Source organism: Nelumbo nucifera, chromosome 1 (genome assembly GCF_055504915.1).
Source record: "Nelumbo nucifera cultivar China Antique chromosome 1, China Antique-T2T, whole genome shotgun sequence".
Taxonomy (NCBI): domain Eukaryota; kingdom Viridiplantae; phylum Streptophyta; class Magnoliopsida; order Proteales; family Nelumbonaceae; genus Nelumbo; species Nelumbo nucifera.
Window position 1 is genome coordinate 108,699,183 of NC_142649.1, and position 24,872 is coordinate 108,724,054.

A 24,872-nucleotide genomic window follows, 5' to 3' on the forward strand; every position below is an offset into this window, starting at 1 on the left:
CACGCATCTAATGCATCCTTGGGTGCACAGAACGTAGACTCAATCTTTTCACTTGTAGATATCAAAGATAAGGTATTTCACCCTTCCCAAATCCAAAGATTTCATCTTGCATGGTCCAATAGACCCATAGGATCCTAGTAGAAAAACTAATTCTCTTATGATGTGCAATATCTGCATGTGAATAAGATAAAAATTTGACTTTTCCTTTCACTATTGTTAGGATTTTTGGCACATAATGATCACTTAATAATCATCTTTCCGATATTTTAGCACTTGATGTCGGTCGAAGCCTTTGTGCTTGTGGTAATTACAACTTATTCATTTGCCCGTTGATAGATACAGAGAGAATATTTATGAGAAAATTGAGTGGAACGTATTTTCTTTTCTTATTCCTTGTAGAATGCAGATCTATGTACTAATTGAAGGGATGGGAGATCCATCATATGGATGGCCAAACCCTACATGAAGGCTGGGCGAAATTTTAAAAATTTCTTTACTTCCATCCGGGAATCATACTCCCAATTTAGAAAATTGCATTTTCAAGGTTCGTTCTTGTAACCAAACTGGACCAAATCTGAAACCAAGATTAGGAAGGGATATACTTGATACGAAATCCACGCAAAAAGCTCATCTCAATGCAGGTGTTCATGCCCAAAGAATGTACCAAATCCCCCATCCACTGAAGATGACACAACTTAGGATGAGGTAAGATCAGCAAGTAGTTCTTCACCAAGAACCTCTGATTCTTCAGCAAGAATCGAATGGGGTAGTGAGCACAACTTTAGAATTGTTTCTTCTAGCAAGAAACAATATCAAGATTAAATCTTGATCAGTTCCAAGAATTGGAGATCGAACAGGGTAGGGTGGCAAGAGCAGGGAGAAAAAGAACTAAAGGCAAAAACAGTCAAACTGATTTGTCTTCTGTGTTGTGTGTCTTTTTCAGGTCCACCCTGCTCTCTATTTATAGCCTTAAAGAGACAACCTTCTAATCTGATTAGGAGTCTCCTGATCCAAATCTTTAGTTGGATCTGGATGAAGGGATGAGAGATCCATTGTAGAGACGCCCAAAGATTGTGGAATAAGGGGGCAAATTTCAAAAAATTTTCTCTCCCTTCAACTGGGAATCGCATTCCCTATTTAGAAAATCATATTTTCAAGAATCATTCTTGAACCATAAACTAAACCAGATCTGAACCAAAAGGAGTAGGAGAGGATTATACCTGATACGGGGAAACAGTATCCCCCAACGAAGGTGTTCACGCCCAAGGAAGGATCCAAAGACCGCTCCCACTGAAGATGGCGCAGTGCAGGATGGAGCATAATCAACAGTGTTCTTCTCCAAGAACTCTGTCCTTCGCAAGAAACAGCAGGATGGCCCGTGAGCATAGCTTCCTATCAATTCTTCCTCCAAGAACTGATGTCAAGATCGAATCTTGACTTCTCCCACAATTGGAGATCGAACTGGCAAACAGGGCGGCAAGAACGGGGAGGCGGCAAGAAAGAATTCTGCAGGGTTGCTTAATTCTTTCTTCTGGGTTTCTCAGCACTAAAGAGGATGTGAATCTGTGTCTAAGGCTGCCGCCCCCCTCCTTCTTTTGTTAACCCAAAAGATCAGCTCCTAATCCAATTAGGAGCTGCTTATCCAAATCATATTTGGATCAACCCTCTCTTTAGGTGATAAGGATCCTTATCTTATCTGCAGATTAGATTAGCTTTCTCCTAATCTCATTTGGAGGTTTCTAGATCTAAACATTCAGATCTGGACTCTCTGAGTGAATAGGGTCAAGACCCTATCCTATCTGCTAATCCATCTCAGAATTCGCCCCATGATTAACTAATTAAATAGCCCAATTCGAAATGGGCTTTAGGCCCATTAAGCTTATGTGCTCACTTAACCTTCCTAACTATTGTCCAGTTGGGTTTCCTTGTATGGCGTGAGACCCAAGCATTGATCTACACATCAGCCACATGGGTTCAGCCCAGCCTTTGTTACAAGGCCTGGCCAAATACACTGTTATGGACAGTGCACCCCCTAAAACCCATCAAATGGGCTCTATGGGCCCAACACTTACCCTAAGTGGTCCCTGGGCCAAGCCACCATGTAACTCCTAGGGACTGTGGGCAGATGCAAGATTAGCCCATCAGGTATTATCATCAATGGTCTTACACTTAACCTCTCAGCCCATAATGATCATACACTGCCCGACAAGAAAGGACCTCTCCCTTGGCTGCAAGGAACAGTGCTGCACTCTCTACTTATGTGAATCCTAGGAATTAAAACCTTTTTTGCAAACCTTTTAGAAACCATAATATATATACTTTTATATCTCATATAAAATATACTTTGCAAAACAAATCTCAACGATTGAAATCGGCTGCCGACAGTCTTGGTTTCCATCAGTGAGAGTGCATCCCCGATCATTACCTTTGTCCGACAAAGGGGCTGATCCTGTTACTATGATTACCCACTCAGATGAATTCTCAGACTGTCCCAACATACCCAGGTTTTGACCCCCACTAAGGATCTCACTGATTGGTACATCAAAAACAGCCCAATCCGACAGCTAGTGCAGTATCATAATCGAGTCTAGGGGTCGGGTGCAACTTTCTAGTTTTGCCCATCAATCTCCAAGGTCCAGGGCAATACTGGAAATCTGGTCCAGTTCAAAGATTCAATCAATCCTACACTATATGTGCCTAGGGTCTCACCCTGGCAGCTGAGACAGGCCACCCCAACCGACTTGGTGGCACCACAGTGTCAACCTTATCAAGATAGGTCTCCCCAGATCGACCCACTGGCTATGAACATTCTAAACTAACACGAGTCTCATTAAGTGTCCAGTTTAAGGGTATTACACAGAAACATACAAAGGGAACATGAATCAAATATGCACTTTTATTCATTTACAATAAACTCATAAAGTACATCATACTGATTGAAGCTAAGGGCATACAAAACTGTCTAACACTGGACTCTTTAAGTCATAAGGATAACCCCTTATCTTATCTGTAGATAAAGATCAGTTATTCCTAACCAAATTAGGAGTTCCTTGATCCAAATCTCTCTTTGGATCTAGACTCTTTAAGTGGATAAGAGTTAACATCTTATCCTTATCTGTTGATCCATACCCAGATTCGCCCTTATTTAATTAATCCAATTAACCCAGTTCGAAATGGGCTTTAGGCCCATTAAGCTTTCAGGCTCACTTCCTTTTAATGTTGGCTAGCTTGGCTCTCTTTGTATGGCGTGGGACCCTATCATTGATCTACACATCAGCCACATAGGTTCAGCCTATCCTCTGTTACAAGGCTCGGCCGAATTCACTGCTGAATACAGTGAATCCTTGAGTCCATCACTATGGGCTCTTAATGGGCCCAACATTTACTCTAAATGGTCATTGGGTCCAGCCATTTTATGAAGGCTCAAGGACTGTGGGCAGATGCAAGATTAGCCCATCAGGTATAATCCTCAATGGTCTTACACTTAACCTCTCAGCCTTTAATGATCAAACACTGCCCGACAATAGAGAACCTCTCCCTCGGCTGCAAGGTACAATGCTGCACTCTCTACTCACATGGATCCCGGGAATTAAAACCTTTTGCAAACAATTTGAAACCATAATATATAAGTATATCTCTATATAAACATATTTTGCAAAACCAAATTTCAAAAACATTTGAAATCCACTGCCGGCAGTTTAGGTTTTCATCAGAGAGAGTGCATTTCCCCGATCATTCACTTTGTCCGGCAAAGGGGCTGATCCTATCACTATGATCACCCACTTAGGCGAATTCTCGAACTGTCCCAACATACCCAGGTTTTGATCCCCTCTAAGGATCTCACTGATTGGCACATCAAAGACAGCCAAATCCGACACATAGTGCAGTATCATAATCGAGTCTAGGGGTTAGGTGTAACATTCCAGTTTTGCCCATTTGTCTCCAAGGTCCAAAGCAATACTGGAATTTGGTCATGTTCAGGGTTTTAAGAAAAGCGCACACTGCATGTGCCTCACATCTCACCTTGGTACCTGAGACAAGCCACCCTAACCAACTTGGTGGCACATCAGTGTCAGCCTTGGTAGGATAAATCTCTCTACATCTATCCAATGGCTGTGAAGATTCTAAACTAACACGAGTCTCATATGTGTCCAGTTTAAGGGTATTACACAGAAACACACCACAATAACATGAATAAAATATGTACTTTATTCATTTACAATAAATGTCACAATGTACATCATGTTGATTGGAGCTAAGGACATACACTGTCTAACACTAACCATATATATTTTGTTTATTCTTTCTCACAGAGTGGGGATCAAGTTGGGTTGTGTCAATAGGGCAAAGAGATAGGCGTGTATCATAGACTACTGATACTCTTCTACCAGTTTATACAGATTCCATTGTCGAGCAAAGGAGAAAGTTTGCTGAAAGGGCTCAACTCTCAAGATCTGGTTAGCCTTGTAGGTATGATACATGCATTATACTTAGATTTCATGCCCAGTACTTCAATTCTCACATAAAAATGTATTTTCGACACTAGGTGCCTACACCATCAGAACTTCAGCTTGCCAATTCTTCATATACAAATTAACTATATACACAACTTGATTACAATGGAAAATGGCATAGACCCGGCAATCGACCCAGACTTCCTCAATTACAAGCTCCTTGCCCTTTTGACAGAAAGGGCAAAGCTTCCTTTTGAGAGAATCACACTGCAAGAAGCTCTCAGACATCAACCCTAAAGATTGCAAACAACCACAAGTTCTTACAAACTCCAACAATTACAAGATCAAGAGAGAAGAAAGAAGGGAAAAGCTTCTTAGACCCATCTTGTTCCTGGGTTTACTTTTGGGTTAAGATTTAACGAAGTGAAGGAGAGATTCACCCAATCTGTTATGCTATCAACTAACATAAATTTCAATGTGGAATAGTTTGAAGCATCACTTACCTAGCTACTCTAAGGAACACTAATTAGGGTAAAATACATAGCCTGAATTTTAGTAAATTAACTTAAATGTACCCTGAATTTTTCAAAAAGACTTAAGGCAGCTATGTTTGGTTTGAAGGAAAATGTAAGGAAAGGTACCGAAACCTTTACAATCCTTGTATTGATTTTCTTGTCTTTCCCTTCCTTTCCCTCCTTCAAATTCAATGAAACATCAATGTGAATTCATTTAAAATTTTTAAATTTCTATTAATTTTTTCCTTCTAGATTAACGCCTCGTTTGTTTACTGATATCTCGCAGGGGGTAAGGTAGTTAACTGGGTAATTGACCAATTCCCCTACGTTCAAGTGCCGGTATAATGGGTTCCACAGAAAGATTATTTTCCGGAGATCTAGTATCGTCAGTTCACCAAGCAACCGATACTTTAATTTCCTAAAATCCCCCGCCAAAGTCTTTACCTGAGTAAACATAAGTGTGACCGAACACTGATACCTTATTTTGCCTAGATAACTCTTCCTGGGAATCATTTTCCCGAGTAAGCACATTACTCAGGTACCAAAAAACGAATGTAGCCTAAGTTCCAACTCTTAGCAAATGGAACCAAAGAGGTTATTTATGTTGATGCTCTACATTATGACATCACCAACAACAACCTTGAGTGATCGACAAACCCAATCTCATCTACCCACAAGTTTTCTAGAAACAAATGATCTCACCCAGAAAGAGAACAATCCCTTAGCACCTGACTGAATGCTCGACTTCTAATGTTTGAATGTTTTGAAGAAATCTTGCCAGTTCAAAGACATGGTGCTTCTGGTATAATTTTTACCACAGAACTAGAATTCCCATTAGCTGACAAAAAAATCGATTCAGTACAACTATCATCAATGGAACTTCCTCTAGACCTTAATAATTGGAAAAAAAAAAGAAGTGGCAGTGAGAGATTGGGAGTAACAACGTTAAAATCCCTTGATACTACAAGCTAATAAATTCAACAGGTTAAGTTCGCAATTTTTTTGAATTGGTTCCTGTTTCACCATTTCACCATTTCCCAAATTTCCTCCCTCTACCATTTGGAGGGACGGTTTGTGTGCTGAAGCGGAAAGTCGGATGGTCTGCAATTTTCAATTTTTTATTCTTCATTCAGACAGTGACACAGAATAAAATATGTGCCTTTCTCAGCGGGGACGATTTCATCTCACCAAAATTTTATAGACACGTCTCACCAGAGAGGCAGAGAGTGAGGGTATGTTTAAGTATTTACCCCACCTATTATTATTTAGGAAAAATTCCATCTTAGTATATACCTTGAACTTTGGGGGTAGTGTTAAGTTCGTATCCGAACTTTTAAACGTGTCATTGCAGTATTTAACTTTCAAAAAGTGTTAAGTTGGTTTTTGCCGTTAACTGACCGTCAGTTATCTGTTAAAAATGTCAAAATTACCCTTCAAAAGAAGACATTGTTCATTGTCTTCTACCTTGAGACTGAACCAGTTATTTTTAAAGAAAAAGAGTGAAAAACATGAAATATGATAGAGAGAAACAATACCTGAAAGCAAAAATAATAACTAGACAAGAATGTATTTTAGATCTAAAGGTAAAAGACAATAACTTCATTAGCCTAGAATCTCAACCAGTTCAGTCTCAAGGTAGAAGATAACGAACATCGTTTCTTTTGAAAAATAGTTTTGACATTTTCGACAGATAACCGACGGTCGGTTAACGGTAGAGACCAACTTAACACTTTTTGAAAATTTAAGTACTGCAGTGACACGTTTAAAAAGTTCGAATACTAATTTAATACTACCCACAAAGTTCAGGGTACTAAAGTAGAATTTTCCCCATTATTTATTCAGCAATCTGTGCGAAAATCAAATAAACAAATAGATAAGCAACACAATTGATGTAGCACAATCCGGTCACTCCTATCTGGCAATCGCGTGGCTCCTGAGATGTACCTGAAACGAGAAGAAGGAGGAAGAACTCCCGGGGGGTTTCCCGGCGGGAACGCTCCGATGCTTAAGTTAGTACTGTGTGCAAGAAGCTAGAAGTGAGTGAACACTAAGAAGCTAGATAAGCAACACAACTGATGTAGCACAATCCGGTCACTCCTAGCTGGCGCTCGCGTGGCTCTTGAGATGTACTTGAAACGAGAAGAAGGAGGAAGAACTCCCGGGGGGTTTCCCGGTGGGAACGCTCCAATGCTTAAGTTAGTACTGTGTGCAAGAAGCTAGAAGAGAGTGAACACTAAGAGTGCAGGTTGCGCTAGCTATTCCAGATACCTTGTTCCTTGAGGATAAGCTCCTTATAACTGAATTCCGTTGCTCTAGGCCCGCTGACTTCTGGCAGGGCAGGTATAACCGCCACTGTCAGTCTGCCACAACCGTTACAGGCAGGGCTGAGGTGGCACGCGCAGGGCCGTCGTGCAGGGTACGTGTCTGTCAGGTGTGGGACGCCTTTCTGAAGGTGGTAGGCGCGGCGAGGGGACATGCTTGCAATTCGCAGGTTTGTCGGGTACGGCGGTCGAGCAGGAAGCCCTCCTATGGTATACCGAGCTGTTCTCCTGCGAATTTCCCTGAGCTGAGCTGTCCTTTGAGTGACGGGCTGCCTGCAGCTGGTTGTGCTGAGCTAGCCGACCCGAGGTCTTTGTGCCTCGGGGCGTCCGAAGAAGAATCGGTGCGTTCTTGCTTGGGAGTGGCCCGAGGTCCATTGGGAGGAGCTCGGATCTCAAAAGGGGTCAGGGTGCCCCGAACTCGGGACCCCCCGAAGTGCCTTAACCCCGGGGAGGAGGTGCGGGCGAGGCGGCTTTCGGCGAGTAGTTTACCTGCCGAGTTGCCGTGCTGAACTCGGTGGGACCTCCCCACCGAGTTGTGCTTACGTCCGTTGTGCTGTCATGCTGAGTCACTGTTTGAGCTAGATCACGCCTACGTGTACCTGAGCTACGAGGTCGGGCCAAATCTCCCTCCATCAATTGCCCCCCACTCCCTGTGCTGGCGGCGGCGACCCAGCGCGGGGAGGTCATGACGCGCCGGGTGGATTTGGCATCGGTGTTTTGTGCTGCGTTGTCGCACGTTCCGTCTAGCTGTACCGGTCTAGCGCCTGGCTTGACCAAAAAGGGATTCGAGTCGCGTCCGGGTTACGCGCGGACTTCACGCGACTTGGACTTCGTGGATGTCAAAAATGCGCTAAATCGTTTTCGCCTCGAAGAACTCGCGGTTGCGGCTATAAATAGGGGGTCCCCTGGCCATTTTCTTCGCCACAAAGCTTTCATCGTTTGCATTTGAGCTCGCGCCAGGGGTTTCTTAGCTCGGGTCCTCCAGTTCGTTCTATTCTTCCAGTCCAGTTGTGTTTCCTCGGTGAGTCCTCCCGAGCTCCCTTTTCCCTTCTAGTTCGCTTCTTTCTGTTAGTCCGGTATGTCGTCTAGTGTAGACAGTCTCATCGATGAGCCCGAGGTAGGTAGCTCGGCTCGGGATGTCCCCTCTGCTACCCAACCATCCGAAGTACGGGTGGCTTCGGGTCATCTGGCGTCTACCTCCCACCGAGGTCGGGAACCAGATCAGTTCGGGCCCTCCATAATGACCTCGGAGAGGCTTCAGGACCTCATACAGAGGTTCTGCCTCTCTGCCGAGTACTCATATAGTCTTCCCACCGGCAACTTCCCATGGGAGCACGGTCCCAACGAGATCGTGATCTTCAGGGAGCAACTGTTAGCCGGGCTCAGACTTCCACTTCACCCTTTAACTGTTGAGGTGTTGGTACACTTAACATTACCCTGAACCAACTCCACTCGAACTCCATACGGAATGTGGTGGGGTCCATTTCTCTTTGTTTTGACTGTTCCATTTCCATAGATTTAGATGTTCTTAGTACGATCTTGGCTATAAAGAAGAGCGCTTCGGGCGCTCTCCCCGGGCATAGGCGGTCTTACTACCTGTCCCCCCGCCCGGGTTTTAAACTCATGCACAAGCTCCCGAGCAAAGTTCCAGCTTGGAAGCGGGACTACTTCGTAGTCCGGAGCAACACGGGGTGGCCCTTTCCCACCAATTGGAGGAGCCGTTCAAGACCCTGGTGTCATCCTGGACGGGAAGACCAAGAAGGAGCTCCAGTCACTGGCTAAGCTCGGGTTGCATTATAAAGACTTCACTTCTGAGGAGAAGCTCGTCCGGGCGGGCTTGAGTCCGGGTAGGTTTTTTCCACTTTGGCTTTTCCGCTCATATATTAGCTTCGGGTTACTGATATTGTATTTCACCGCAGGTCCCATGGAGGCGGAAAAGATAGACAACCAAAAGCTCTTCCACCGGATGAAGAGGAAGAAGCGCATGGCGAAGAAGGCGCGCGTTGGGTCCCCGCAAGATTCAGCCGAGCCTTGACTTCCGCAAACCTCTGCCTCGGGGCCCGAGGTGGCAGCCGCGCCCGTCATAGACTTGGAAGAGGGGGTTGTGCCTAAGGGGCCCGAGGTGACGGCGGAACCTGCCGTTAAGCCCGCCGAGCCTGTTGCCAAGCCAACCCGACTTGCCAGAGAAAGCGTTGCCAAGGGCAACGCCACTGCTACTGGGGCTCACCCTGCTGACACTGCCGCCAAGACCTCCGAGAGTTCCACTCACGATGTGGAGATGACAACTTCCAGCTCAGAGGGTCAGGGGAGCTAAACTGTCCTGAACCCCTAGTGTAGCCTGAAGAAGAGTAAGCTGGCTGCATACTCGGGGGAGGTCAGCGAGTGGGCCGAACTCACTCCTGGTCAGCTCGGCACCCGAGCCGCCACTCATACTATGGTGGTGAGTCCCCCTCCCTTTTTTTTTTTGGTGGTCTCCCTCTTAACTGGTTCTCCTTTTTGTAGGTGAACTCCGCCATTCGCGCCTTGACCCTCCAATCAGATCGACATCTGAGGCGGGCTCTGGAGGCTGAGAAATTATCTCGCGCAACCCATACTGAGTTGAGGGAAACTCGTTGTCAGGTTCACCGCTTGGAGAGTGACGCCTCGGCTCAAAAGAGTTTTATCGAGGTGTTAATGTCAGAGAAGGGGGAGCTGGCTCGAGATAAAGACGAGTTGAGGGCCGAAGTGAACGGTCTCAAGGTCAGTTAGGAGGCCTTAGGGCTCGAGGTGAGCAGCCTCAAGGATGAGCGGGATGCTGTGAGGCTCGAGGTACAAGACCTCAAGGAGGCGAAGGGGAAACTGGAGCATGAAGTGGGGTACCTCCAGGAGGACATAAGGGAGAAGACTGCAATCTTCGAGGGTGCTCTCGAGGAGGTCAAGACCCAGGCCGTCATTGACTACGTCAACTCTTCGAGATTTGATGATGTGATGATGGAGGCCTATCGTAAGGGCTTCAAGCTCAGCGGTGGCTGATCAGGCACCTCTATCCCGAGCTGGACACGAGTGCCATTACTACTTCGCGGATTACTGACGACATCGTGTGTCAGTCAAAAGACGACCCCGATTCCGAGGATGAAGGTCCCGAAGATGGAGCAAAGGATGCCAGTCCAGACACTGTCCCTGAGGGGGTCCCTGATAGAGGCGGTGAGCCCTCGAAGTAGTTTGCCCGTTATATTTGTAACTTAATCTTTTCCCTTTCTGAACTACGAATGTACTATCCTGAGCCTTTGAGCTCAGGTAAAAACTCTTGTACCTGAACTCTCTTTTTAATGAAATACAGTTTCTTTCGAGTATCTCTGAGTGCGAAAATACTTCTAAGTGTGAGTGGACTTCAAGCTGGTCAATTTAATGTATAGGTTACCCGAGCTGTCAAGCCACCGAGCTGGCGCTAAGGGTAACTAAGTGAAGTTGTGTTACTTCGGGTTACCCCAGACTATCGGGTTTCCGAGCTGAGTGAGAACAGCAAGGGTATAGGCACCGTAGGGTTCATACCCGAGCTATCTTTCCCTTAAGGGTTAGAGATAACCAGGTTCTTGCTAGTTTGCCATGCCGAAGTGGCAGCTGAGGCTTTCTTGTGACCCTTAGGCTTAAGAAGGGACCCGTAGTCTGTTCTTAGATTTCACCCAGGCCAAAGTGGTGACTGGGGTATTCTTGCGGCCCTTAGGCTTAGGGAGGGACTCGTAGTCCGCTCCTAGGTTTTACCCTTACTTCGCCCGTGCCGAAGAGACGGTTGAGTCTTATGTGCCGAGGTCATGTTAGCTCGGTATTTTGGCCCTTAGGCTTAGGGAGTGGCTCGTGGCTTACTCGATTCTTTACAGATAATATTGTCTTAGGTTGACAATATTCCATGCCCGAGGTATTTGTTTACCTTCGAGGGTCTCGAGCTCGTTTGTTCCTTCCCCGAGCACTCGTTTCACTCGGTAAGGACCTTCCCAGTTGGACCCGAGCTTGCCAGCGCCGGGCTCAGGCACCATAACTTTACGAAGGGCCAAGTCGCCAACGCGGAGGTTTCGCCTCTTGACCCTGGCGTTATAGTACCGAGCTACTCTCTGCTGGTAGGCTGCGGTCCTAAAGTACGCGAGGTCTCTTACTTCGTCGAGTAGGTCGAGGTTGGTACGTAGCTCATCTTCGTTTGTTTGATCGCTATATGTTTCTAGGCGCAACGTAGGTACTTCGATCTCTGTGGGGATCACTGCTTTGGTGCCGTAGGTGAGATTGAAGGGTGTTTCTCCCGTGGCGGTCTTCTCCGTGGTCCGGTAGGCCCAGAGGACACTGGGTAGTTCATCTGCCCACAATCCTTTAGCTCGGTCCAGTCGTGCCTTTAGTCTGCGCAAGATGGATCTGTTAGTGACTTCTGCCTGACTGTTTGCTTGAGGGTGCACGACTGAAGTAAAATTCTGTTGGATCCCCATGTCTCGACACCAGTCTTGAAATTTGATGTCCTCGAACTGCTTGCCGTTGTCGGAGATCAACACCCGAGGTAATCCGAAGCGGCACACGATGTTCTTCCAAAAGAAGTTTTGGACATTTCGAGCTGTGATCGTCACGAGGGGCTCGACTTCTACCCACTTGGTAAAATAGTCCACTGCCACTACTAAGAACTTTCTTCCATCCGTTGCTGGCGGGAATTGCCCGAGTAGATCGATGCCCCACTATGCAAAGGGCCATGGGCTGGTGAGATACTTGAGGTCGGCAGCGGGTTGGTGGTGAATATTGGCATGTCTTTGGCACTTGTCACATTTTCTGACGAGCTCAATAGCGTCTGCCTTCATTGTTGGCCAATAATACCCTTGTCGGAGTGCCTTTTAGGCGAGGGCCCTGTCCCCCAAGTGCCCACCGCATAGACCCTCATGGGTGTTGCGAAGTACGAGCTTGGCTTCGGTGGGTCGCAAGCAACGTAAGTAGGGGAGTGTGTAAGATCTCCGGTATAGTTGTTCGTCTATCATGACATATTTGGTTGACTGGCGCCGCACCCTTCTAGCTGCATTGTGGTCTGCAGGGAGGGTCTCGTGTAGAAAGAAGCTCGCGAGCGGGTCAATCCAGCTCGGCTCTACTTGAACGACGGGAGCGATCTCCTCTGCCCCCCTGAGAATGCTACGCCGAGGTAGGTCCTCTATGTACACGGTTCAAATGGTGATGTCACTGGTGCTGGCTAACCTGGACAGGGCGTCGGCCTCGGCGTTCTCTGACCTAGGGATTTGTCTGATAAAGTGTGATTGGAAGTTGAGCAGGGCCTCTCTGACTTCGGTTAAGTAGGCGATCATGGTTGGCTCGCGAGCTTCGTACTCACCGGTGACCTGATTGACCACAAGCTGGGAGTCGCTGCAGATAACGATGTGCTTGGCTTTTACTTCTCTGTTTAGAGCTAGTCCAACTATCAATGCCTCGTACTCCGCTTCATTGTTAGATGCCGCGAACTCGAAGCGTAGCGCGTACTCCAGTTTCGTGCCACTTGGGCCGTGCAGAACTATTCCGGCTCCACTGTCCTGCTGGTTTGAGGAGCCATCTACGTGAAGGATCCAGGGCTCCTCATCCCAACTCGAGCTTGGCCGAACTAGGAGAGATGCCACACTGGTTACTACCTCACGGGGCTCGGACTTGACCGGCCTGGGGACTTTGGGCTCACCTGAATTGGGAGCCTCATGCTTAACTGGCCTGGGGGCTTTAGAGCTGAATGTGCACTCAGCGATGAAATCTGCCAAGGCTTGGGCCTTAGTGGCAGTTCGCGGCTTGTACTGGAGATCGTACTCGCTGAGCTCAACAGCCCACTTCGTTAACCGGCCAGAGACCTCGGGGCTTCAGCAGGACTTGCCTCAGGGGTTTGTTAGTGAGAATGATAACAGTGTGAGCTTGGAAGTACGGGCGGAGCTTCTGAGCTGCAATTACCAATGTGTATGCTAGCTTTTCTATCTACGGGTATCTCGTCTCTACTCCCTGCAATACTTTACTAACATAATAGATGGGTCGTTGGAACCGATCTACTTCCTTTATTAGTCCCGAACTGACCACTTCGTCGCTCACCGAGAGGTACAGTTCTAAAACATCGCCCTCCTCGGGCCGGGTTAAGATCAACACACTAGCGAGGTATTTCTTGAGCTCGTCAAACGCGAGCTGACAGTCTCAGGTCCACTTGAACCCTTTGCTCTTGATTGCCTTAAAGAACGGCAGACAGCGGTCCGCCGATTTGGACATGAAGCGGCTCAGGGCGGCAATGCGGCCATTCAACCTCTGAACCTCCTTCAACTTACAGGGTGGTCTCATATCTAAGATGGCCTTAACCTTATCCGGGTTGGCTTCAATGCTGTGCCGGTTAACGATGTATCCTAGGAATTTACCCGAGGTCACACCGAACACACACTTGTTTGGATTCAATCTCATGTTAAACTTACGCAAAATTTCAAAAACAGAATGCAAGTCTTGTATTAATTCATGTGAGAATTGGGTTTTGACGACCATGTCGTCTACATAGCATTCTACTTTTCTGCCGATTAACGGTGTAGCCAATTTATTTACAAGCCTTTGAAAGGTTGCCCCTACGTTTTTCAACCCGAAAGGCATAACCTTGTAACAGTATAGGCCGAACTCCGTGATGAAGGCAGTCTTTTCTTCGTCCACCGGGTCCATCTTGATCTGGTTATAGCCCGAATAGGCGTCTAAGAAGCTTAGCAACTCATGCCCTGAGGTCGCGTCCATCAAACGGTCAATTCTGGGGAGCGGGAAGCAGTCTTTCAGGCAAGCCCGGTTCATGTCGGTGTAGTCGACGCACATGCGCCACTTGCCGTTGGCCTTCTTTACCAGGACGGGGTTGGCTACCCAGCTCGGGTATTGGACTTCTCTTATGAAGTTCGCTGCGAGGAGCTTCTCGACTTCCTCGTCGACCGCTTTCCACCGTTTCGGGGCTAGGTTGCGTTTCTTCTGTCTAACGGGCCTAACTACAGGATGAGTGTTTAGCTTGTGAGTTATGAGTTCAGGGTCTATACCGGGCATTTCTGCCGCGGACCATGCAAAAATATCTAAATTTTGAAATAAAAAACTTACCAGTTCGGATCGTAGGGGCTCCTGGACGGAAGCGCCGATCTGAAGCGTCTGAGCTAGGTCTGCTGTTGAGGTCAGGACCGCGACTGTTTCTTCTGTGGGCGCGGCTCACTCTTCGCCTTGCTCCGTGGGTCATTCCAGTTCGAGGTCATCGTCCACCTTGGTTTTCCCTTTTAGGGTGGCAACGTAGCACTTGTGGGACTCGAGCTGGTCGCCCCGCACTACTCCCACACCGAAGTCTGTTGGGAACTTCATAGCCAAGTGGTAAGTGGAGACCACCGCCCGTAGGACATGGGTGATCGGTCAACCTATTATGGCATTGTAGGGAGAGGGGGTCGCTACCATTAGGAAGTTGTGTTCGAATATGACCACACAAGGCCATGTGCCGATCTCTACAGGTACTATTATTTTCCCAAGGGGGCGGACTTCCTCTCCGCTGAAGCCCACTAAAGGGGGGTCCGTAGCCCTCAGATCGCTTCTCTGCAACTGAAGCTAGTCAAACGCAGCTTTGAAGAGGATGTCGGCTGAGCTGCCTGAGTCCACGAGTACGCGCCTGACCTCAAAGTCGTTGATTCTTAGCTTTATTACGAGTGTGTCATCATGGGGATAGTGGACCCCTCGCGCATCGTCTTCTGTGAAGAAAATTGGATCTTCCGTCTTCGGCCGCTTTGGGGGGTTCTGCTCTTCCAGGGTGGCCTCACGAATTGACGTCCGAGCTGTTGCTGAGGTGCAATCCGCAACGATCGAACCTTCCACTATCATGTGGATGGTCCCCCGAACTAGCCTCTCCTATGGAAGCTGCCTCTGCGGTTGTTCGGCCGGCCTGCTGCTGGACTCGGGAGCATCTTTGCTGTGCTCCCCTTGCCGACCTGTTCTATTACTATTGTTATTATTATTATTTTGTACAAAGTTTCTCAAATATCAGCGACGGATGAGCTCCTCTATCTCGTCGCGGAGGTTTTTACAACTCTCGGTACTGTGACCGTGGTCTTTGTGAAAACAGCAATACAGACTCTTATTTCTCTCATTTGGATTCCCCCTCAGACGGGGTGGCCACTTCACGTACGGGGCGTCCTTGATCGCCATCAGGATTTCGGCCCGCTTTGCATTCAGTGGAGTGTAATCAACTCGGTCTGGTGCGGGAGCTCAGAACAGTTGACCTGGCTTTGCCCCCCGAACTGATTCATTTTTCCTTCGGGTGTCCCCTTGGCTAGAAGGCTCTCCTTCTCTCTTTCTTTTTTCGGGTGCGGCCTCTCCCTTCTGGTTGATCTCCTCTTCAGTGGCTATGAACTTATCTATAAGCTTTAGAAACTCGGTTATGGTCGAAAGTTGGTTGACGACCATGTGCCACTTGAACTCTTTGTGCACCACGCCCTTCTTGGCTGCAACAAGGCATACGGCGGGGTCCAGACGCGGTATCTGCATACAAGCGTCGTTTAACTGCTTGATATAGCTCCGGATGGACTCTCCCTCTCTTTGTGCCACGTTGAAGATGCTTTCTTCTGTTTGCGGGCACCATTTGCTGGTGACAAAGTGGGACGTGAAGGCTTGCGCAAACTGCGCCCAACTTCTTATTGACCCGGGTGCCAAGTTCCGGTACCACGTGCGGGCGGCTCCCCTAAAAGTAGTGGAGAAGGCCACGCACATGCACGACTCACTGGCTCGTGCCAGGTGCATCTGTGACTGAAAGGCATCTATATGATCATTCGGGTCGAACGACCCGTCATACTTATCAAGAGGGGGGAGCTTGAAATCCTTGGGCATCGGGACTGCTAGAAGTTCGGAAGACAGGGGGGACGGAACCGAGAGGAAGGGAGCTTTGGCTTCGGCCGAGCCTACCTCTTCTTTGCCCATGAGCTCGGGCAAATCGCGGGTGACAGAACGACGAGCTCGGTGGTGGCGTCTCTGCTTCTTGATGGGCTCGGCGTTCGTGCTACTCACCTCTGCGCTGTCCAGAATGGTTTGCGCAGTGAGTGGCCCGGTCTGCTGGTGATGGCTACAGACAGAGGGGTCCTGCTTGGAGTCTGTTGCCAGGATCTCGAACCGGTTTTCAAGGATCGGGGTTCCGAACTTCGACTGTCGCAGTGACGTAGACCTGCCGAGACGGGGACCTCCCGACCTGTCCGCCCATGGCGAGATCGGGATAGCTGGTCTCTCCCGTCTGCCGTGGGGGGAGGCCTGATTTTTTGGGAGATTTTGGGGGGCCTCTCCTCGGCCGGAGTGCTCGCTCTGGCGGCGAGATTTGGCTTGCTGCGAGGCTAGGCGCTGAGGCGAGAGCTGAGGCTGCTGGAGCTGAGGTTGGGGCAGCTGGGGGAACTGCTGCTGATACTGATACTGGGAGTCCTGGTGCAGTACGTGCTGTTGATAGAGTTGAAGTTGTTGGAACTGTTGCATTTGAGCCTGCATGGCCCTCATGCACTGCACCAGGTCCTCCAGCTGGTTCGGGCTGGCCGCTGATGGCACGACCGAAGGTTCGGTGAACGTCGTTCCGACTATAGTAGGGAGTGGGGCGATGACAGGTGCCATTGTGAGAGGGACATTCAAGTTGGGGATTCCGTCCGCTGAGAGGGGGACGATGAACTGTCCAATACAGACAGTAGGAAGCTGGGGTTGTTCCCTGGAGTTATCCATTTCCGTGCTTCGTCCGACGTTGCTAGAAGAAACCATGTGCGTTGGGTTGTTTCAAGGAAGAAGAAGGAACTGATAGAGTTTGGAGGGAAAAGCTTTTTGAAGCATATCCCACAGACGGCGCCAAATGATGTAGCACAATCCGATCACTCCTAGCCGGCGCTCGCGTGGCTCCTGAGATGTACCTGAAACGAGAAGGAGGAAGAACTCCTAGGGGGTTTCCCGGCGGGAACGCTCCAATGCTTAAGTTAGTACTGTGTGCAAGAAGCTAGAAGAGAGTGAACACTAAGAGTGCAGGTTGCGCTAGCTATTCCAGATACCTTGTTCTTTGAGGATAAGCTCCTTATAACTGAATTCCGTTGCTCCAGGCCCTCTAACTTCTGGTAGGGCAGGTATAACCGCCACTGTCAGTCTGCCACAACCGTTACAGGCAGGGCTGAGGTGGCACGCGCGGGGCCGTCGTGTAGGGTACGTGTCTGTCAGGTGTGGGACGCCTTTCTGAAGGTGGCAGGCGTGGCGAGGCGACATGCCTGCAATTCGCAGGTTTGTTGGGTACGGCGGTTGGGCAGGAAGCCCTCCTATGTTATAACGAGCTGTTCTCTTGCGAATTTCCCTGAGCTGGGCTGTCCTTTGAGTGACGGGCTGCCTGCAGCCAGTTGTGCCGAGCTAGCCGACCCGAGGTCTTTGTGCCTCGGGGCGTCCGAAGAAGAATCAGTGCGTTCTTGCTTGGGAGTGGCCCGAGGTCCGTTGGGAGGAGCTCGGGTCTCAAAAGGGGTCAGGGTGCCCCGAACTCGGGACCCCCGAAGTGCCTTAACCCCGGGGAGGAGGTGCAGGCGAAGCGACTTTCGACGAATAGTTTACCTGCCAAGTTGCCGTGCTGAACTTGGTGGGACCTCCCCACCGAGTTGTGCTTACGTCCGTTGTGCTATCATGGTGAGTCACTGTTTGAGTTAGATCACGCCTACGTGTACCTGAGCTACGAGGTCGGGCCAAATCTCCCTCCATCAACAACTAACGAGGACAACTTGTAATCAAGTTGTAATAAGTTAGGCTGTTCCCTTGCATATTAAAATTCCTCGTTTCAAATAAATTTATTATATCCTACCCGATACATGCCCTGGGCCTGGGAGGGCTTTTGAAGAAGCCATAAAAGCAGCTTATAATATAACCGAGAACCAGAGCCATGTTAAGTAGTGTGGCTGAACATTACAATAGGGTTTTTTCATATATATCAACCGTTGGCGTTGATTATTTATAGGCTTCTTTTGGATGGGCGGGCCCCACCCAGAAAAACTGACTAAGGCAACAATGTGAAAGTCCTCCCAATCAAGCTCTCGATCATGAGATTGATACAAATTGATGAAGAGTAAAGTGAAAAATTGACTTTATTATTAGATGCAAATTCGTCTCTGGTCTGGTCAGTGAGGTTAGTCTGATCAATTGGAAGAGCTGCAGGTTCTTGGATCATTGGCTTGATCCCACTGATGAGGGTCCAAAAAAGGGACCGGGTTTCACGTACGGTACTACAATATGATATTTTAAATTGATGAAGGGTAAGTGATTGTTCTCAGTTACAGACTTACAGTGTAGAGATTGATACAAATTAAAGCACGTTAAAAGAAAAAAAAAAACAAAAAAACAAAAGATGGGGTTCTGTTATCTACTTTACAGAGAAATATACAACAGTACAGCTCTATTCTTTTCACGACTCACAGAAGCTGTGTCTTTGAGGTATGAAGCCGTTAAAATGATCCACTGTTGTACAGGTTGAGAACCCCTTCCTCATCAACTTGGTGGCGGTACTGTTTCCCATCTCCACTTCTACAAGGAAGACTGAACACACTGGTCTGTGATCTGAGAATCTTGATTCTCCGCGAATGTATGACAATTGTTCTATTCCATTACCATACCATAATATTCGATCGCACCTGAAATTCAGTTCATTCATTGTCATACCTTTAGTGGTTAATTATGTGTGGTTTAGTAACTCAGAGGAAGAGGAGCGAGGGGCAGACAATACCATGCAGGAGTTCTACGTTTCTTCTTCGATTTGACCGTCTCTCCGGCATAGGAGTCAGAGTTGTAAGAATATTTGTAAGTTGGGGCAAATAGGATTCTTCCCTCGTTCCACCCCGTAAATACTCTCCCTGCTTCTCTCTCCACGTTTAACTGTGCACAGAAGATAGATAGCGAAAACATAAAGACAACTCAGGGAAGGAGTTGAGCAAAACAGAAATACTGATGATAGAACAAGGAATGCAAACCTGGTCCTTCTCTAGAAGAGCATCCCAGTCATTGTCCTCCAACAGGGTTCTTGTTTCTTCGTAGCTCAGGGAAACCCGGTAGTTCAAATCTCCAAGCCAAATGACTCGACTGTGACGTTTGGATCATAAATCCATATTCGCAGGTTAGAAAGCTCATAGTAGTAACAGAAGAAGAAACATTGAAATCATTTTTCTTCCAGTTATAAGTTCTGACATGAACATACTCATGGTCGACGATTTTTTCAGGGACTCGGCTATTTGGGTTCTTGCAAATCTTATTAAATTGGGTATTTTTGAGGATCTCGGCCACGTCAATGTTCCTCCGGAGCTCGTCTCCTTCCTTTTCCCCCGAAGCCAAATGACAGCATACGAAGCAAAAGCTTGTTTGGTGCAGTGACATACTTATTGATATGCATCCCTGCAATTTATACCCAGATCCATGCGCAGTTGAGTAAAACATAAGAAATCATGTTCCAGTTTCATGTTAAAAAAGTAGGTATTGCCTTGGAACTAAACACCTGCATCTTTGATCCAATAGTATAGTTGAGTTTCCCTCAACAAGGAAAGGAGAGAAACTGAAGAAAAAGTTATCAGCCAAACACCTGCTTGCAATTAAGCACAGTATATTATTAACTGACCTTGTTGCCAAGGCAGCCCATGATTCCTCTGCTTACACAGGAAACTCTGAGATGGCCGATATGTTGAACCAGTTCATTCCTCACCCAGATCGAGAGGAAGATACCCACCATCTGCTTGCTCGATATAAGTCGGTAATTTAAGTGGCTATGTGATGGTGGTACTTCTGCAATTGAAAAGATATCACTATCACCTGAACAGCTGTCATGGGGGTTGCGCATAGTGTCCCCTACTGTTCTCCTTATTAGGGTTTCACTGACGTCTGTTACACGCCTTTGCAAGACTGGAGGTGAGTCCAAAGGGCAGTTGCATGCCTTAAGACGTCTGCTGTCCGCCCTGAAATTTCGACTTAGAATTTTGAGAGAAGGTTTCTGAAAGAAGTTGAGACCTCCATTATTGAATTTCAGGTCCTTGGGATGGTTGCTGTTGTTTTGTAGTTTTGAGCTTTGGCTCGATTCAGAACAGTCATTACGTGGGTCATTAAGTGCTTGATTTATGAGGGCAAGCCATTTTGCCGCGGGTTCATTGTCTTCAATCACTAAAACATTTCCAGCATTTAAAGGGACGATTTCCTGAAACCTGAAGAAAATACAGGGGGACAACTGCATTAGTCTGATCCATATTTGGAGCTTTTGGATTAATGAAGAAAACTAGTAAAAGACTCTAAAGATTATTCCTCAAATGTGAACCATAAACATAAAAATACATGACTACGCGCGGCCTATGAAATTGGAGTTTAAGCATACCCCAAAACATATATGTCTGAAGCGCCCTCCACCTGCAAGAAATGTTCAAGGTTGAGGCAATTATTGGGAGGCCTACCTCCCACATTCCATGTTCCAACGAATATCCTGCAATTAATAAACACTAAATGTGAGACAGGAAAGATGTATCAAATCCAAGGAAAACCACCTGTTATAAAATGATCACCGGAACTCGAGAATTCGCACCGGAAATCTTGAACTTCGGTTTTAGCCATTGAGAATTCAAAGTTAGAGAATCCCAGCCCCTCGGTTCTCGAATCTGCTTGTCTTTCTGAATGTAAAAGAAATAAATTAAATCCTTGATTTACAAGCTTCAAAGTCTAATGGATTTCGCTTTCAAAACTATAGAATAAAACTAAAGAAAATATGATAAAACCATCCGAACGTGTGGGATTTTCAGCTTCCCAATTTTTGTCTTTTGTCTGGAAGGGTACGAAAGATGCAATATCCATCGAAGTCATGGTTTTCAATCTTAACTACCTGTAAATAGTCAATTTTAATGAACCCTCACCTGAGAAGCTTTTTTTCATTATAGGAGACGCTTCCAAGAAGGCAGCCTTCCTTGATGTAATCCTCCTTTGCAGGTCTGATCATTAAATCAAAGATTTTAGCAAAATCATCTTCACACAATTCGAAGATCTACACCTTTGTCCTTAAAAAACCTTTTTAGATGAAACAAAAATAGCAGATAAAAGGAGAGGAAAGAAATACCCAGAACAACTTCCCCTCGTCTAAATATATCGTCGTTTGGATCTCTCCCGTTTCGGCGCTTTGAACCAAAAATCTTTAGAATGCTTGACTTTGACCCAGAAAGGAAAGGCAACACAAAATAATAATGATTAAAAAAAATTCAATCAGAATAAAATAACAGAGAAAGAAGGAACGGGTATCGGTACCTCCTCCTTCTTCCTCTTGTCATTCATCTTTTCAGTTAATGTTGGATAAAAAATGTAAGAAGTAAGAATACCTTCTTCTTCTTGCCACTCTTGACAGAATTATCAAGGGTGGTGTTGGTTTTGGTCGTTTCATTGTAGGGGTCCAATTCCACACTCTCGGCAAACGAGGACATCGGTTCATACTTGATTCATTCAATCAAAGAATTGAACGGTGGGTCAGATGTCGTCGGCGGGGTTGTGGCATCACCTGAATGCGTTCCAAATTCCATACCGGTATTGCTCTGCCAAACGGAGGGAGAGAGAGGGAGAGGGAGAGAGAGAGAGAGAGAAACAGAGAGAGAGAGAGAGAGAGGACCCTAACGTGTATACTCAAGATTCGCCGATTGTTTCGCTCTCTCTCCCGCTCGCAGACTCTCCCGCCATTAAGTTCGGAGCCGTGGATGGAACTCGTCAACCCAATTCATCGCGCGCCCCAACAGCAACAGATCCTCTCGTCGGATTATTGAACTTCAAAATTACAGGAATGCCCGTTGCGCTCTTCCGGTTCACTTTTTAAGTGTTTAACTGCTGTCTGTTCTACTGCATGCATGGCCCATGCAAGATATCTCAGTTGGGAAATTTTGGCTGTCACCGGATAAACTTTAGCTGTTGGGGCAAACAGGCCTATACTGTTGAGAGAATTTATGGAAATGCCACGTTATCCTGTGAATGGTTAAATTAGTAATTATCAAAAACCAAAGCATGGGCGTGAATAGATGAACTGCCCAAAACGTACCCAGCAGCTTATATTGTTAGAACCCAACAGCCAAAGTAAACCCGCTGTCAACAGGAAACGTTTGTTCACGCCGATTGCACAGATACAGTCATGTTGGCAAGTAGACCTGTTCATGGGCCGGGCCGGGCCGGGCTCGGGCCGGGCTTTTACTGTGTATTAACAAATTTTTTTAAGGCCCGAGCCCGAGCCCGGCCCGACCATCAGGCCTATAATTTGGGCCTGAGCCCGGCCCTCATAAAAAGTCCGAAGCCCGAGCCTGGGCCCGGGCCCGAAATTAAGCCTATATTATTATTATTATTATTAATGTTGAAGCAGCTGAATAAAGAGAGATAGATTGAAATTATAAAGAAAAGAATAAAATATATATATATATATTAAATTATAATATAATATTTTAATAAATATTATATTATTTATATATTTTATATAATATATAAAATACATATTATATATTTTATAAAATATATAATACTGAATCAGGCCGGGCCAGGCTCGGGCCGGGCTTTTTTGACAAATCCCGAGCCCGGCCCGAAACACAGTCAAGCTTACTGTGTTAAGCCCGAGGTCAGACCCGCGGGCCTAATTATATGACCAAGCCCGGCCGGGGTGTAGGCTGGGCCGGGCCGGGCCGTCGGGCTACCCGGCCCATGAACAGGTCTATTGGCAAGCCAGCAGGCTGTCGAACGTGAACAGCCAAAGTTTTGTAAATAACTGCTCATCCTCGAGCAAAAATCTGCTGCGACATTGGTCGCATCTAATCCGAATGAAACACAAAAAGCTTTGTCGGAAAGAGCTTAGCTTTGGCCAATCAAAACTTCAGTGAATTCAATTTTTTATGATATCCGTTGATTGGTTATCACTTTTATTTATGAAATCTATCATTTATCGTTTGATCATTGATTGGTTATCACTTTTATTTATGAAATCTATCATTTATCGTTTGATCATTGATTGGTTATCACTTTTATTTATGAAATCTATCATTTATCGTTTGATCATTGATTGGTTCACTTTTATGTTATCTATCATTTGATCATTGATTTGATTGGTTATAAATTTTTCTCCTGCATCAATAGCCGAATCTTCGAAATAAATTCATGACATTAAATGATTTTTTTTTTATTTTTTTCATTTCAAATGCTTGATGGTCACAGCAGATTTTTTTCTTCTCGTCCGGTGTCACCTGGGACTATAGTCGCAGCGGATTTTTTGCTCCTCATCCTCATATGTAACTAGTGAATGACCCCGTATCAAGTATGGGGAAGTTAATTTTATATATATATATATATGAATAAATATTAATGATTTTTATTATTATTTTTTATTATTGTTTATAAACTGTCATTTTTTAACACTTACATAGTCTATACGTCCACATAAATTGACCCTTATATGTCAAATCTGTATAATTATACGGGTCATTAAATTCAACTTGAAATGTTTATTACTTTAATTTAACCATTATTATTATTATTAATTTATTTTAGTATTTAGTTTAAAATTTTTGTTATTTAGTAATAACATTAACTAAATTTGTAATTATTTAAATATTTACTTAAAATATTTTTTCCAACTGAGTATAATTATTATATAATAGATTTGTTAATTCAAATTTTCCATTTAAGAATAAACATTAATGATTTGGCTTAACATTTTTAATGACTATTAATAAATATTGATTCTTATTTAAGGTTTAATTATTGTATTTGGTAATTATTACGGGGCATGCTTTGAATAAACATTAATGATAACTGACGATTGTTATTTCATTTTTTATTATTTACTTAAATAAGTACTTGATGATTGTTATTATTATTAATTATTTCTATAAATAATTGATTGTTATTATTATTAACTTAATTCAGTAATTTTGAGTAAGTAATTATTTGATTTAATCTGAATTATTTCATTTTTTTAATTATTTATAATAGACATTTAGGGTAGGCTCTTTATTTGATTTAAGAGACTTACCATGTTTTTATCTAGACAATGACCCCATACTAAGCGACAACTACAGTATCATTTAATTTGAAATTTACTATTTAACAATAAAAAATCAATGTCCTGTTGAGCCCACCCCAAAAAAGTATCAATAACTTTGAAATCATTATTCTATTTATAAAATAGTAAACTTAGATGGATGTTTACAACAATATCACCAATACTACTTAATATTTAGAGACATATGAATGGATAAAAAGCATTTGTGATATCCATTCAAAGAGGCAAAGAAGGAAGAAAATCATTCAAAGAGTTGCTAAGAAAAACAATCAATGCCAAACAACATTTGTAGATTCATCCATCCTCTAAAGTAAGAGATGAAAAATATATGATTACAATCAAATCATCATCGTGTATGACTACAATCAATTGATAATATAATTAGGATTCTGAAGCACATCCAACAGAAGAAACATGAAAGAAAGGAGAATAATGGGATCATCCTAAGTATGTAAGTCACCTCCAATTTAGGTGGAAACGCTTCTTTTGGTCGATCATGGTTATAGATTTTAAGTCTAAGCTCTCCACAATGCACCTAGACTGG

At 45.5% G+C, this 24,872-nt stretch overlaps 1 protein-coding gene across 1 annotated transcript; it reads right to left on the reverse strand.

Annotated features, from left to right (window-relative positions):
* Positions 1-18,508: 18,508 nt before the first annotated feature.
* On the reverse strand, positions 18,509-21,861 carry LOC104606019 (type I inositol polyphosphate 5-phosphatase 5). The gene is made up of 10 exons (XM_010271024.2): positions 21,624-21,861; positions 21,368-21,455; positions 21,168-21,242; positions 20,843-20,927; positions 20,639-20,743; positions 19,895-20,471; positions 19,481-19,674; positions 19,257-19,365; positions 19,013-19,161; positions 18,509-18,920 (listed from the first exon to the last, which is right to left on the reverse strand). Exons 1-10 carry the CDS (start codon positions 21,723-21,725, stop codon positions 18,695-18,697), a joined length of 1,710 nt encoding a protein of 569 aa, XP_010269326.2. The 5' UTR covers positions 21,726-21,861; the 3' UTR covers positions 18,509-18,694.
* Positions 21,862-24,872: the final 3,011 nt, after the last annotated feature.